The sequence below is a fragment of the Crotalus tigris genome, unplaced genomic scaffold, assembly GCF_016545835.1.
Source record: "Crotalus tigris isolate CLP2741 ecotype Arizona unplaced genomic scaffold, ASM1654583v1 scf7180000023687.2574627, whole genome shotgun sequence".
NCBI classification, from domain to species: domain Eukaryota; kingdom Metazoa; phylum Chordata; class Lepidosauria; order Squamata; family Viperidae; genus Crotalus; species Crotalus tigris.
The window spans coordinates 1,234,645-1,248,859 of NW_024100118.1; the positions used below are offsets into that span (position 1 = coordinate 1,234,645).

General features: G+C 35.3%; 1 protein-coding gene across 4 annotated transcripts in view; it reads right to left on the reverse strand.

Annotated features, from left to right (window-relative positions):
- BDP1 (B double prime 1, subunit of RNA polymerase III transcription initiation factor IIIB) overlaps positions 1–14,215 on the reverse strand; it is a 50,424-nt gene that overhangs the window by 15,981 nt on the left and 20,228 nt on the right. For 3 of the 4 annotated variants that reach the window (XM_039320735.1, XM_039320734.1, XM_039320737.1), the window contains exons 18-28: positions 13,257–13,450; positions 10,005–10,197; positions 9,054–9,226; positions 7,546–7,741; positions 7,249–7,376; positions 6,033–6,240; positions 5,114–5,280; positions 4,628–4,844; positions 3,593–3,807; positions 1,649–2,024; positions 173–280 (exon numbers count right to left, since the gene is read on the reverse strand). In XM_039320735.1, the coding sequence (XP_039176669.1) occupies positions 173–280; positions 1,649–2,024; positions 3,593–3,807; positions 4,628–4,844; positions 5,114–5,280; positions 6,033–6,240; positions 7,249–7,376; positions 7,546–7,741; positions 9,054–9,226; positions 10,005–10,197; positions 13,257–13,450 (2,175 nt within the window). The remainder of the gene's footprint in view (positions 1–172; positions 281–1,648; positions 2,025–3,592; positions 3,808–4,627; positions 4,845–5,113; positions 5,281–6,032; positions 6,241–7,248; positions 7,377–7,545; positions 7,742–9,053; positions 9,227–10,004; positions 10,198–13,256; positions 13,451–14,215) is intronic. The other variant, XM_039320736.1, reaches the window with a different exon arrangement.

The following is a 14,215-nucleotide window of genomic DNA, read 5'->3' on the forward strand; positions in this document are numbered from 1 at the left end:
CAATCACATGACAGTGAGGGTACTGTGATGGCCAGAATTTTGAGGACCAGTAATACTACAACTTCAAACATTTGCTGAATGAGTGGTCAGTAAGCAAGGACAAGCAGTAATGTGCATTCTGTCTTAGACACATGTAGATTTTATCCTAAAAAGAAAAAAATTGCATACTTACAACTGTTGAGAAATACAATTTGCTATCATCTTGCATCCCAGGCTGAATAGACAGATTTAGATCATGAGAGATACATGGCTCATCTGCAACATTCTCATATATCTCCAACTGTCATGAAGGGCAAGGTAGAAAAACACAATTATTTTAATTGTCCAAAAGAATTTAATTGATTCTCTTTTTATATGCTATAATGTTATACATTGAAATAAAAGTGCAAACTATAAAATATAAAATCCAAGTTTATTCAAAATATACTTATGCTGAAAATCACATTTAACATAGAAGTCTGCTTCTACGTTAAAACGCATTGGCAGTTATAATAATTTTACAGGGCGACAATTATTCTTTAGTCATTTGCACAAGTTTTAGTTTTCTTTTATTCACTTATGTTCTTAAAAGAGATAATTTGTTTAACCAGTAGTCTAGGAGAGAAAAAAAAGCAATTCTTCAAAAGTGTTAACGTTCCTTCATTCATCACTCCCTTTTTGGGAGAAAAACTCAGTTCTATTCATTAACTCTCCTCCATTCTGTATCTGATTTGTTCACTCATTCTAAAGGCCAAGTAAAGTTGAAGCATGAGATAGGCAGCAAATAAATTTGATAAATAAAAATAAATAAATAAAACTATACATGTGGAGAGCTCATTCAAAGATGTTTCTAAGATCTGTTTTGTCCCCATTATTGTATTTACTTATACACAAAATTATCATTTGGGGAATTGCCTTGCCCCTACATATTATTCTATTAAGTCTCAGTTTGAAAAGGCACGTCTCTATCTGAGTATATAAAATTGAACACACTGTCTAAAAGGCATTTCCCTGCAGCAGCTGCAGGGAAAGGAAAGGTAAGTGAGCCCAAGTGTGGCGAGGCAGGAAGAAGGCTAGGTCTCTTGAAAGTGGGAAGAGAGGGAAGAAGCCTGCACATTGCTGGGCCTTCTGAGCATGGGGGAAGGGAGTGGGAAAAGAGGGAGGAGGCCCACATGCTGTCTTACAATCCACAGCCATTTTCTGCATGCCTGTGGGTGCTGAGTCTCTCAAGACCTCCTCCCCTCAAAGAATCCCTGCGTGGTCACTTAATAATCACAATGGAGAAACTTGAGATTGTTGTTGGTGACTGAGGCAGTTAGGTGGATGTCTCACTTAACAACCACAATGACTTACAACCAAAATTGTGGGCTCAACTTTTCTTCAATAACTTTTAACTAAAATTTATCTGAGAAAGGTCTTCTCAAGTTTCATCTGAAGTTTCACCAGACTCTAAAACAGTGTTTCTTAACCTTGACAATTTTATGGCATGTGGACTTCAACTCCCAGAATTCCACAGCCAGCATTGCTGGCTGTGGAATTCTGGGAGTTGAAGTCCACATGCCTTAAAATTGTCAAGGTTGAGAAACACTGCTCTAAAAGGAATCCATGGCACAAAAAGACTAATGAGATGCATTAATTGAACATGTTTTGGTTAGTATTTCTGATATACCTCTTCCATTGTTTCTTCAATGTGCATAGGAACAGGATTTGGAGATCGAAGCCCTTTAGGAACAAACACAGGAGCTTTATTTACTTCTTCTGGTGAAAAAATTTCAACTTCATATTCTGATTCAGGTTCATCTTCCTCCTCCTCATCGTCATCTTCTTGTGAAGAAGCTCTAAGGGTTACCAAATTAATTTTAGAACTTCCATTTCTTGATTTTTTGCGAGGGACTAGTTTTAAATTTTTGCCTTTGCTGACATGTGGTTTAACTTTTTGTTGGTACTTCATTTTCCTACAATGGTCATTTTCACATTCAGAAGTGGAAGATGTTTTTGAATCATAGTTTTTGTTCCTCTGCTTTAGTGTTCTTCCTGATTGCTTTCTAGATCATAAAGAAATATTTTAATTAGTAGGACTAACAAAAAAAGGAACAAAAGCAAATACTACTGAAGTAATTTTTAAAAAATAAAAAATACATGATAATAGGTATCTAGATTTTCCTTTAGGCATTTATGTAGTAAACTAGATTTTTAAAAAATTCTTATGTACAAATGTGTTTATATTCTGATATTTCAAATTAAAAGAAATATTGTAGGCCATGCTCCCATCTAAGAATAACTTCTCAGAGGAAGAATATACTCAAAACATTCTACCAAGTCTTATGCACTTGCTGAGCAAATCTGAAATAGGGCCTATGAATTCTTACTGGCCTGGGACTTCACGTATACTTTAATAGTCTGAGCTTTCTGAATCCAACTGTGAAAAACACAGTGCAGTCTCTATGGGAAGCTGCATGAAGACATTCTCAGTGAATAGCCCCTCTGAAAAGGGCATAAGGATTGTTAAGAAACTGCTAATATAGTAGGTCCTGTATGTTACTCCAACCATTAGAATACTAGGTGCAGTTCTGGCCACCATATTTAAAAAGCAATGCAATAGAGCTGAAAAAAAGTACAGAAGAGAAGAACCAAAACACTTGGGGATTCAAGCACCAACCTTCTGGGAAAAAAAGCTAGAATATATGGAACTGCTTGGTTTAAAGGAAATGTGATTAGACAGATGTGGGACACAATCAAAACATAAAAATATCTGGAACAGAGGAACTGGATAAGGAGAGTATTTAGAACAGACTATTTTTTATATCCATAATTGACCATAATTAATCTAAGACATTTGTTACCACAGGTTGTGTGGATGGCCACTAATTTGGATGATTTTAAAAGATATTTGATATTTATGGAGGACAGGGGTATTGAGTACTATGCCTTGAAATTTGAATATAATGTGTGAGGGCAAAATGCCTACAGGTATCAGCTGCAGAGAAATAATGGCAGGAGAGAAGTGCCTCCATCTCCAGCTTGCAAGTACCACAGAAGCACGGAGAGTCATCTGAACAGAAGCATCCATGTCATTCTGAAGCCAGTTGGCACCAAAATCAAATTCAATGAATACATAAGTAAAAATAAATACAGAAACTTGACCTGGACTAAGGTGGGCTTTTGATCCAGCAACTATTCTTATGTTCTTAAGATGGAAATATATATTCAGGTGCTGGTTTACAAGCATTTGATGAATAACCACATTGAGTAATTACTGAATTAAGTCCTTACAATACCTAGACTTGCGTTGATCAGGTTTTATAAGAACCAGTTGAATAAGAGCAGATGAATTACAACCCCAGTATAAAACTCTGAAAGATAGTTGGGCTTGAAAGCAGTGTCTGCTGTTCGCCTCTGTGCTGTGAAACCTAACTCCTCTGATGTGTTTGTCCATATTTCCTGAATCAACTTTTGCTCTCTTTGAGCTTTCATAGGACTTGGTTTGACTTTTCTATTCTTCTTCTTACAGTCTTTGTGACTATATAACACCCTCCCTAGAATCTGAACCTGAATGTGTTAGAACCCTCTCATCCCCACACAAGACATAACACTACTCAAGGTGTACTCTTACCCTTTTAGGTTTTCTACTTCTTTCTCTTGGACAGAAAGCAGCTTAGGGATTTCTTTTTTAATTTGAGTTTCATTCTCTGAAGGCTGGTCTGATGAACCATGTTTCCCAGAGTGCCTTCTTCTTGTTAAGGATACTAATTCAATGTTTTCTGTACATTTTTTTTCTATCCTTGATTCAGAAGTTGATGCAGATTCCATCAAATATACTGAGCTGCCCTGGAAAGAATTAGAGAAACATGCCATATTAATCAAGGGCACCTATATAAAGATGTCAAAATGTGACATGTTTGTCATGATGTCACTGCAGAAATGACATAACTATGCCATAACGTCTAACATTGGAGATAAGCACATAAATCATGTGGGATGTCCTCATGTATATACCATTATTTGAGCTTATGAACTCCTATAAATCCAATATATATTTATTTTGCCAAATATTTTTAAGGAGCACCATTCATACACCTTATCTTACCGTTAAATAGGTGTACACAAATAAATGTGGAGAAAAAATACAGCAAATATGATATTTTGGGAGAAATCGTGGGCAAAATGAAACATTAAATGTAACAATTTTAAAATAAAATTAAAAGGACTATTCTTAACAGCATTGGAACTTTTCAATGGGCTTCATCGCACAGCATATTTCCTCCTGCTGCCTGCCTCTGCAACTTTACAGCCCTTAAAATCAATTGCAGTAAGGAAAGCTGCATCTCTATACCAGGGAAGTTATTTGTAAAAATAATAAAAGCGGGATATAAATAAAAGGAAATCAGAAAAATAGAAGTGCTTTCCACTAACAACAGAAAATCAGTACAATCCAGTATATATTTTACTTAAATATACTCCATGCATACATACATATGTATGGTATTTAAATACATGTTTATAATATTTCTTGTATGAAATCTGCTCATAAGCTGCTCTAAGTTTGTAAGGAGATAAAAAAGATTCAACAAGTATTTTGTATCTGCAAATGCATTACTCATAAAAACATTAATCAAGTGATGATTTAGGATGATTAATCTATGCTTACCATTAACCGAGTTGTTTTTCCAAATTTGCTACTGTATGAGGCATCACATTCTGCATCTCTTCCTGTATCTCCTTTGCTATTTTCTCTTTCTAAGGAAGATTCTGTGTTTTGGGGAACTTGTGCCACATTTGGCTTTACCTTCTGCAGATGATTTATCATGAGCAGGGCTGGTTTTTTGTTTTCTGAATGATTTATTTCTTGAGGATCAAAAGTATCACTAAAAACAAAAGTAACCAAAACTATTAGATGATACCAGTTCTGAAACTGAAAACATATTTTCAACTATCTATTGTCTAAATCCTGCTTTTTTTCAAAAACCAAAACTAGTCAAGTTCATTCAGTTGATTAAAAAAAGACAGACAAGGAAAAAGCAAGAAAAATTTGGAGTTGAAAATTAATGGAAGTATTATGCCATATTATATAAAAAATAAAGATTATACTAAGAACTCAGGAAAGTTTTCATTTATTTATTGAAAACTGTTTTACCTTCCAAGAGCATCCAAATTTTTTCTTTCAACGTCATCTTGGTTTTTCAGAAGACCATCTGCCAGTGATTTCTCAGAAGGATGTTTTGTCTGATCAATACATCTTGAGGTTTCTGATCCTTCTTTTTTATCTAAATTATCTGGGGATGCTTGGATAATAACTTCATCCTTGATGTTGAAGAAAATGTGTGCATGCCAATTACTTTACCAGAGTACAACTAAAACACTTTCATATTAAAATTCAGAATTTAGAATATTGACATTTCCTATTTTGATATTTGAAATCATTTCTCCAGATTTTCAGTTTATATCCTATGTAAATCAGTAAGATGTTGTTACAACAGTGATGTACATAGTGATGTCTAACTTTTATTTTACTAAGAATATAATATTTTAATTGAAACTCAAGCATTATCTGCATGATTTTTTTTTATAAGATGTGGGACAGCTATGGTTTCATCTGGGAATCACAATAATTTATGGTTTAATGAGACTTAAACAACTGTGCCTCCATACAGGCTCACAATTCCACTATCCCACAGCTAGCACAAAAGCTTTCATCTCATCTTCTGATGAACTATATATATTTAGCTCTATTGGCTGAAGCGAGGAAGAGTTTCAAATCTTTACTATAGTTAATTTCAAATATACCACTTTAATCTTTATTATTTTATTAAAAAAACACCTTAAATATATAAAATATTTATAAAGATTAAAAATAAAAGTATATTGTTTTATATACACACATACATACATTATACACACACACACACACAGAGTCAAAACTCTAGCAGCTGCTTTTTCAATACACTTGCTTCTTCATAAAATAAGATGGAAAAACAAAAGCATAGGATATGATATAAATAAATATTTGTTAAATGGTGCTGAAAAAGTTTCAGTAATTTGATTAGGTAGCTAACCTCAAAAGTTATATTTAGATCATCTTTCTTGCTAATCTCCATCTCTTTTACTTCTTCCACAATTGGAACACTAATATCTTCTGACACAGGCACTTCCTTTTTGCAATTGCTTCTTCCAACATTCAATATGGCTCTCTGGAATCGCCCTCTTAGCAACTGAGCAGGCTTGATTGTAGATGACTTATCTTCTTGGAAATTGGATTTTTCTCTATCAACCAAAGACAGAAAGTACCAAATTGAGTTAACAGATATTTAGAACGGACATTAGTATATTGATGTGAAATTAATTCTTAAGAATTCTTTCTTTTGCTTGCTTCTTTGTCAAATGTTAACTAGAAACTCTCCTTCAAAATAACTGAAGGTGAACTGTATTTTTGCTTTATCCACAGGACTTTGGGGCCCAATGCCATTCATTGTATTTGTTATATTTTATTGTACATTCTTATTGTGTGAGCTACCAAGAATACTATCATTGTAGCAGGATAGTAGCTTGATAAATAAATCATTACTTTACAGCATGCTATGTGGATACAAGATATGATCGAGCCAGGTGCTAAAAACAAGGTAAGTTTTTATTGTTGAGAAACAATTAATAAATGAACACTTGCCTACAGTATTTTATTCTGAAATAATGAAATGTGTTTTCACTTATTACCCTGGGGAAGATTAAATAAGGTAATCCACTAAACAAAATACAAACATTCCCTGCTTGTCTTTCTCAAAGAGAAAGAGAACAGCCAATCCAACAAACTAAATCCAAAACTGAAAGGAATACATTTCAAATTTCCAAACTACTATAGTTTTAGAATTTGTTAATTTCTTACATTCTTACACTATATGTGTAAGAATATAAGAAATTAATAAATCCTAAAACTTTATCAGTCTGGTATATGATTCATAAGTATAGTTCCACAGCCTCATGTCCTAAAATATGCTCCTGCTTCTGCTTTCGTTCCCCATGTTTGTTTCTAATCACTAAGGGGGTTCTGTCACTTTCCATTCCACTTCAGTGGTCCTGTAACTTGTTCAAGAAGAGCAGAAAAGGAAAGGGGAAAAAAACTGCATATCAAAACAACACATGATTGGGAAGCAAGGAAGAAAGAGTGCCATACTTTAAAAAAGTGAAAGTTCATAAAAGCAACATGTAACTATTTTCATTATTTATTTAGGTTTGCCAGCATAGATCGTAAAACAAAAGTAACATATGGGAACATACCTGAGACGTAGATCGGAGCTATTCTGACAAGTACCAGGCACTGGAGAATTTTTCTGAATTACTTTCTCAGAGTCTTCTAGTCTACTCTGCAAGTCTTCATCAGATAAAATTTTATCGTTGATCTGAGTCTGAAAGTTAAAGTTTCAATCTTTAACTGAGAAATAGTTTCAGCAGTGATTCTCTGAATATCAAGGGATAATTGTGGCAATACAAAAACCCCATTGATATTGAATTGCAAACATTCAAGAATTCTACTTAAAATAAAAGCAATCCAAACCATTTTCTTTGGCTTAATACCATTGATGGATTGGTAGGTTCAGATTTTTGGAGTTCTGGATTTCCAGTGGTTGTTAATTCATTTCCTTTCAAGGATCTCTTTTCTTTCCTTCCAATTATGCCTCCAATGTTAGGTTTGGGTCTCTGGAACCTGCCTCTGAGAAATGGTGTTGATCGAGTATCACTATGTTCGCTTTCTCCCTGTGTCCTCTGTTTGCTAGAGGAAAATCAAAATGAGCAGAGATGGCAATTAGCCAAAAGTATTACTAACAGAATCTCTAACAGATAATATCCATGTGATCACTTACATCAATTTTACGTCAATTTTTGCATTGATTTTTAGCTGGCACTCTAACATTTAAATAGTAAATTTTATTTATTTTCTAGTCATTACTGAACTTAATTCTCATCTAATGTTCAGTTCGGATTTAAACAAAACACATGTAGTACGGCTGATGCTTTGAAAATGCTTTAGAAAAAATGTCTTGGAATTTGTGCAAGCAAAACATCTCATTAGATTCAGTAAAGCAATCTGACTCTGTTCAGACGGTGCAACCCTAAAAACATGCCACTCTTATAAGAATTATATTCAAACCAAACCAAACCTTTATTAAGACCTTTGAGCCAGAGAGCACAACAATAAATATGCACAGACCTATAATTATTAATAAACTTTAAAATATAATAAAATTACATAAAATATGTTATTGTAGTAACTAGAGTACAAATAAAAGTGGCAATCATCAAAATTTGTACTAAATGTCCATTGTAGATAGGACAGATACAAGTGATGGCACAAAATTAGGCAACCTGGAAAGAGGCATCAGAATCCTGGTCAGATAAAAGCTGTAACAGATAGACACTGTGTTCTCTACCAGGGAAGTCCTTTAAAATGGGATAAATGTGTATCTTCCTTGCTTCCCAAGAGAGCAACAAAGCAGCATTCGGCTTAGAGATTCCACAGAGCCATCTCCATCTTATGTTTGTATTTAGTTAACACTACTGAAAATGGATGTTTTTATATTGCCTGCACAGAACTGTAGAGGTTAGTACATCCAACTTGCCTGTGGTGATAGCCCAACTAAATTTCAAAATTAAAATTGAAGAGGGATATAACAATGGCACAGTTATTGCTATGCTGCATGCAAGCTTCCAATAGCAGGGGGAAAAAATCAACAATCTTTTGGCAGCTCCCAGCGTGTTCCTTCCCCTCCACCATTCCCCATGGTCAACCCAAATATTTTAGCTATTTTTTCAAGAGGATGTAAGGCTCTTGGATCAACTGTTAAACCACTCAGAAACACACAAAAAGGTAGGTGTGGGGTTATCTAATGGCTTGCATTTTTTCTTTTAATCTTATCAATTTCACTCACCTTCAAAAAAAAGGGTTAATGTTAAGGTTAGGCCTTGCCCTTTCTAACGATGTTCTGACCGCCCCCTTCATAGTCCTGGCTGCAAGTAAGTTGTAAGCCTAAATTGTCTACAAAAGAAGTTCACATCAAGAGTCTTAAAAACCACAGTATCCTTACCCAACAAATTCTTTTTTCTGGGTATCAGATTCCAGTGAAATCTCATTTGATACATCATTCTTAACTCCTGAAAGATTCTGGAGAGACAAATGGGTTTCATTGGTTGCAACCTCCTCTTGGGCATTGATAGGACATTCCTCTAAAGATGGTAAGGTTTTAGATTTTATTGCTTCCTAGAATATATTAAATTATTCAAGAATTAATGCATGATGCAAGCACTTAAAATTCTGAAATTGTAAAATTGTGCAACACACAAGAAACAAATCTCAGGAAGAGCAATTAGAAAATAATTTTCAGTTCTCAGAACCTGATATATGTAGTATTTGACATTAAAAAAAACCTGGCTGACACCAAAGTCATGGGTAGGTGGGCTTTTGCACAGATCCATGGCTGTGCACCAGTTTACCCATAGATCATCTCCATTTTACAAAATGTTCTAATTACCAATTGGCTTCCAACTGCACTTTAAGAGGCCATCTGCCATCTATAAAGCCCTTCATGAGTTACGGCCTAGTCACTAACAGAATTGCCCCTCTCTGATCATTTCTGATTGTCCTATATGACCTGGTAGGGTTGGCATGCTCTATGTCCAATCAGCTAAACAATGTATGCTATGTGTTCTCAGAATCACATGTCTTCTGTTGCTGGTTCTGATCTTGGGACATTTGCATAATTCCAACCTGCTGTCTTAAACATCAAAGCTTTAAAAAAAGCTGGTTCTTCTGATAAGCCCTGGGCCAGGGGATTTTGTGAAATGCACACAAATACGCACACAAATACACACACATACACACACACAAAATTACAAATTCATAAATTTAAATGCTCTTACATATCCTTAAATTGGGTGGCATTGTTCCAATCAAGTAGCATATAAATTTAAGAAAATAAATAAAACAAGTCGCATTAATTACAATTAAGCAACAAAATACGAAGTTAAAATAATCTTACACTTAGATTAGAGGCCTCACTGCATTCACTTTCACTCTTTTCTGCAGTGTCCAATTGAGGTCTTATTGTGTTTAACAATTCTTCTCTATATGATGCATTTTCTAAGTTCTTCTTACATCTTGATGGAGAAATCTTCAATGAGTGCTCTATTTCAACACCATTATCTTTTTTTTCTTCCTGAATACTGGAATCTCTGATTAATGAAAGAAAAAAAAATCAACCTATGATTATTATAATTTAGAAAAACACAATTTTTGTGTTCATAAAGATTTTAGACTTTGACCTATAAATTTTTTTAGAAATTAACATTTAGATAGGAGTGCCCATCATAATAATAACTAATTTATTAAAAATAATTATGATAATTTTCAGACAGGCAAAAGTTGTAATTGATTTGTTAAGATCCTAATAAATCTACAAAATGTTTCCACGTAGCTTGTAACTGATCCTGTGAAGACTCTGGAGGCAAAACACTGTTAAAGCATATGTGGTTAAAAAAATATCAAGCTGCACACAGGTGCACAACTTGAAGCCTAGAATTGCATGTCACTCTCATAAGCTCTGGGGTTCAGCTTTTGATTCAAAGTTGCATCAAAAAACGAGTCATTGTTATATTTGTAAGAATGACCAAATGTCTTAATATTAAATATAAATGAAATTACATCAAATGCAGTTTTCATCTTGACAGATTCCACTACTTATTATTGATCCTCTGTAACACTTTTAGAGTGTATCTCTCAATAAGCCACCCAAAGTTAACTGTAGCCTTCAAGTGACAAAAAGTGATGTGCTTTTCAAGTAAGTCTAGAGCAGAGGTAGGCAACCTTGGCTCTTTTATGACTCGTGGACTTCAACTCCCAGAATTCCTGAGCCAGCCAAACTGGCTCAGGAATTCTGGGAGTTGAAATCCATGAGTCATAAAACAACCAAGGTTGCCTACCCCTGCTCTAGAGGGACTCCTGCCAGATACTTTGGAGCTTCTGCTACTTAGAATAACATTTATCCTAGCTTAGAAATATAACTGGATTTGAATTGGTATAAAAGAGGTCCTAAACACCCTTTGTTGCAGGAATAGAGGGTTGTTAGTAATATATTTCATCCAATCTGAATCTTTTGGTACCTGAAATATTACGTAGAGCATTTCCATTATTTAAATTCATCATTAGACACTATATAGCCAATGTGGATAAATAATTCATGTGTTATAACAAGGGCAGGCCTCCTTCTATGTTGGGTTGCAATTCCTATTTACCATTATGTAAGGTTGATGGCAGCTGAAATACAGCATTGAGCATGTTAAGAACTGAGAATCACAAGTGGGAACCAGCAGGTCCTGCTCTAGAAAGAAGTATTATGTAATCATATCACAGCTGTGTCCTAATGCCATTAAGAGGCCAGCCATGTATCCATTAGCTCAGAGGGGTAGGAAGAAAATGCTAAGAAATTAAACTGCAGCAGAATCTGTGGTAAAATCAAGATGTCAAGTGCAAATACATGGCAGAATCCAGGTCTCTTTATAAGTAGGCAATACTGTACACATTAAAAAGGGACAATGTTTTAATTGCATGAATGCACTTATTGTTAACTGCTTTGACCTCCCTACTGCAGATTCCTCCGTGCTAGCATAAATATCAAGAAACTTGGGAAATTTTGAAAAGTGAGATTATAAAAGCCCAGTCTAGCACAATACCAACGAAGAAGAAAAATAACAGCTCTCAAAAGAAACCAGCATGGCTGCATAATGAGCTCACTGATAAATTGAAAGACAAAAAAGACAAGTGTAAAAAGTGGAAAGACAGGCACATAACTAAGGAGAATATCAGCAAATAGCCCAAGCCTTCAAAGATGACATGAAGAAAGCTAAGGCTCAAAATGAACTAAGGCTTGCAACAAAAGTCAAAAATAACAAAAAAAAAAAGCGCTTCTTTCAACATGTAAAAAACAAGAAAAAAGTTAAGGAAATAATTGATCCATTAGTGGGAGAAAGTGGCAAGAAGGTGACAAGCAACAGTGAGAAAGCAAAACTATTTAATTCATTTTTTGCATCCATCTTCACACAAAGGGAAAAACAGTCCAACCTTTCAAAAACAGTACCGTAAAAAACAGATTAGAAACACAAGTTAAAATAGGCAAGAAAATGGTAAGTGAACACCTGTACACCCTAGATGAGTTCAAATCACCAGGGCCAGATGGATTACACCCCAAGTTCTGAAGGAACTGGCAGATGTGATCTCAGAACCAAATGCACAGGTATAGTATAGGTAGTACCTTGCTCAATAATATTAACTGTGAGAGGGAACTCGGAGTCCTAGTGGACAGTCACGTAAATATGAGCCAGCAGTATGCTGCAGCTGCCAAAAAAGCCAGCACAGTACTAGGCTGCATTAACAGAGGGATAGAATCAAGATCACATGAAGTTTTAATACCACTTTACAATGCCTTGGTAAGGCCACACTTAGAATACTGCATCCAGTTTTAGTCACCACGATGAAAAAAAAGATATTGAGACTCTAGAAAGAGTACAGAGAAGAGTAACAAAGATGATTAGGGGACTGGAGGCTAAAACATATAAGTAACAATTGCTGGAATTGGGTATGTCTAGTTTAATGAAGAGAAGGACGAGGGGGTTGCCAGAAAGAAGAGGGAGTCAAGCTATTATCGAAAGCACCTGAAGGTAGAACAAGAACCAACAGATGGAAATTAATCAAGGAGAGAAGCAACCTAGAACTAAGGAGAAATTTCCTGACAGTTAGAACAATTAATCAGTGGAACAACCTGCCTCCAGAAGCTGTAAATGCTCCAACACTGGAAGTTTTTAAGAAGAGACTGGACAGTCATTTGTCTGAAATGGTATAGGGTTTCCTGCCTGAGCAGGGGGTTGGACTAGATTACCTCCAAGGTATCTTCCAACTTTTCATCATCATCATCATTTACAAAAGATGCCTACACTTTCTGCACTGCCATGGATGACCCACTATTGGGTTAAAGTTATTTTCCTAAGGCAATGAAACATATAGCTAGCTGAGTCATGTAGTCTTAAACAAAATTAAGCCAAAGACAGAATAAGGATTTATGTCTATGGAGATCTGTAATTTACAGCCGAGCCTCAGTGTGAAACCTGACACACAGAGCCCCAAGTTCCCAGCCCTGTGCTATATAGGTGCTAGGTCATAAAGATAGATATTATGCATTTCCCTATGAAAAGGGGGTTTTAGAGGTTTGTTCTCCATTTTTAAAATATAATAAACCTACCTGCTGTCAGGATTTATCACATCCTTTGTAATATCAAGTGACAGGGAGGCATTCCTTAGTGTTTCTCTTTCATACTCTATTGGCTTCTTCAGAGGAGATTGCTTTGGGTGTGCTGCACCTACTTTCTCAGTGCTGACAACTGTTCTGTTTTCTAGTGCATCACACTCTGTGTCAGCTTCATGAGCTGTTGTATCCTAGAAAAAGATTAAATCTCTGAGGTATAAGATTTTGCAGAGAATATGATCAGCTAGTATAAGGCTAGTATGCTCAGAGGAGAATGAAAAATTTAAAAAAGTCATTAATTCACATATTAGGTACTACAAGTACTGTATTTTTTTAAAAAGGACAATGAAACAGCAACAAAAGAAAAACTCTTATCAGGTGTTCAGGTTCCCAAATTATTGTTGTATTGAACGGTGCTGGTGGTAAGGAATTCTATATATGAACTTAATTCAGTTCAAAAACATATAGCACAGCAATAGTAATGATGAGGTAAGAAAAAGAAATTCAACATATATGAACAAAGTTTTTATATTGACTGCAAAAGCAGAGAGTAGAATTGTCAGCATATATATAAAGGCCATCCCTTTATTCAGTTTAACCTGTTCTCCAGGAATCTAAATTCCAGGTTGTAGTAATCAAGAGTTAGGTCAATCTATAGGAGTTGCTTCTAGTACAGACATGTCAAACTCGCGACATCACATGACGTCGCACAACATATCGTGACGGTTTTGCCATTGCTGGCAATGGGGTGGGCATGGCTTCTGGATGATGCGTCTGGCCCGCGGGCCGGCAGTTTGACACCCCTGTTCTAGTATATCAGTTTATACTTCACACACTGTAGTCAACTTATAACCATTCATTTAATGATCATTTGAAGTTACAGTGGCATTGAAAAAAGAGACTTATGACACGTTTTCACACTTATGAACATTGCTGCTGGAATGGGACAACTCACC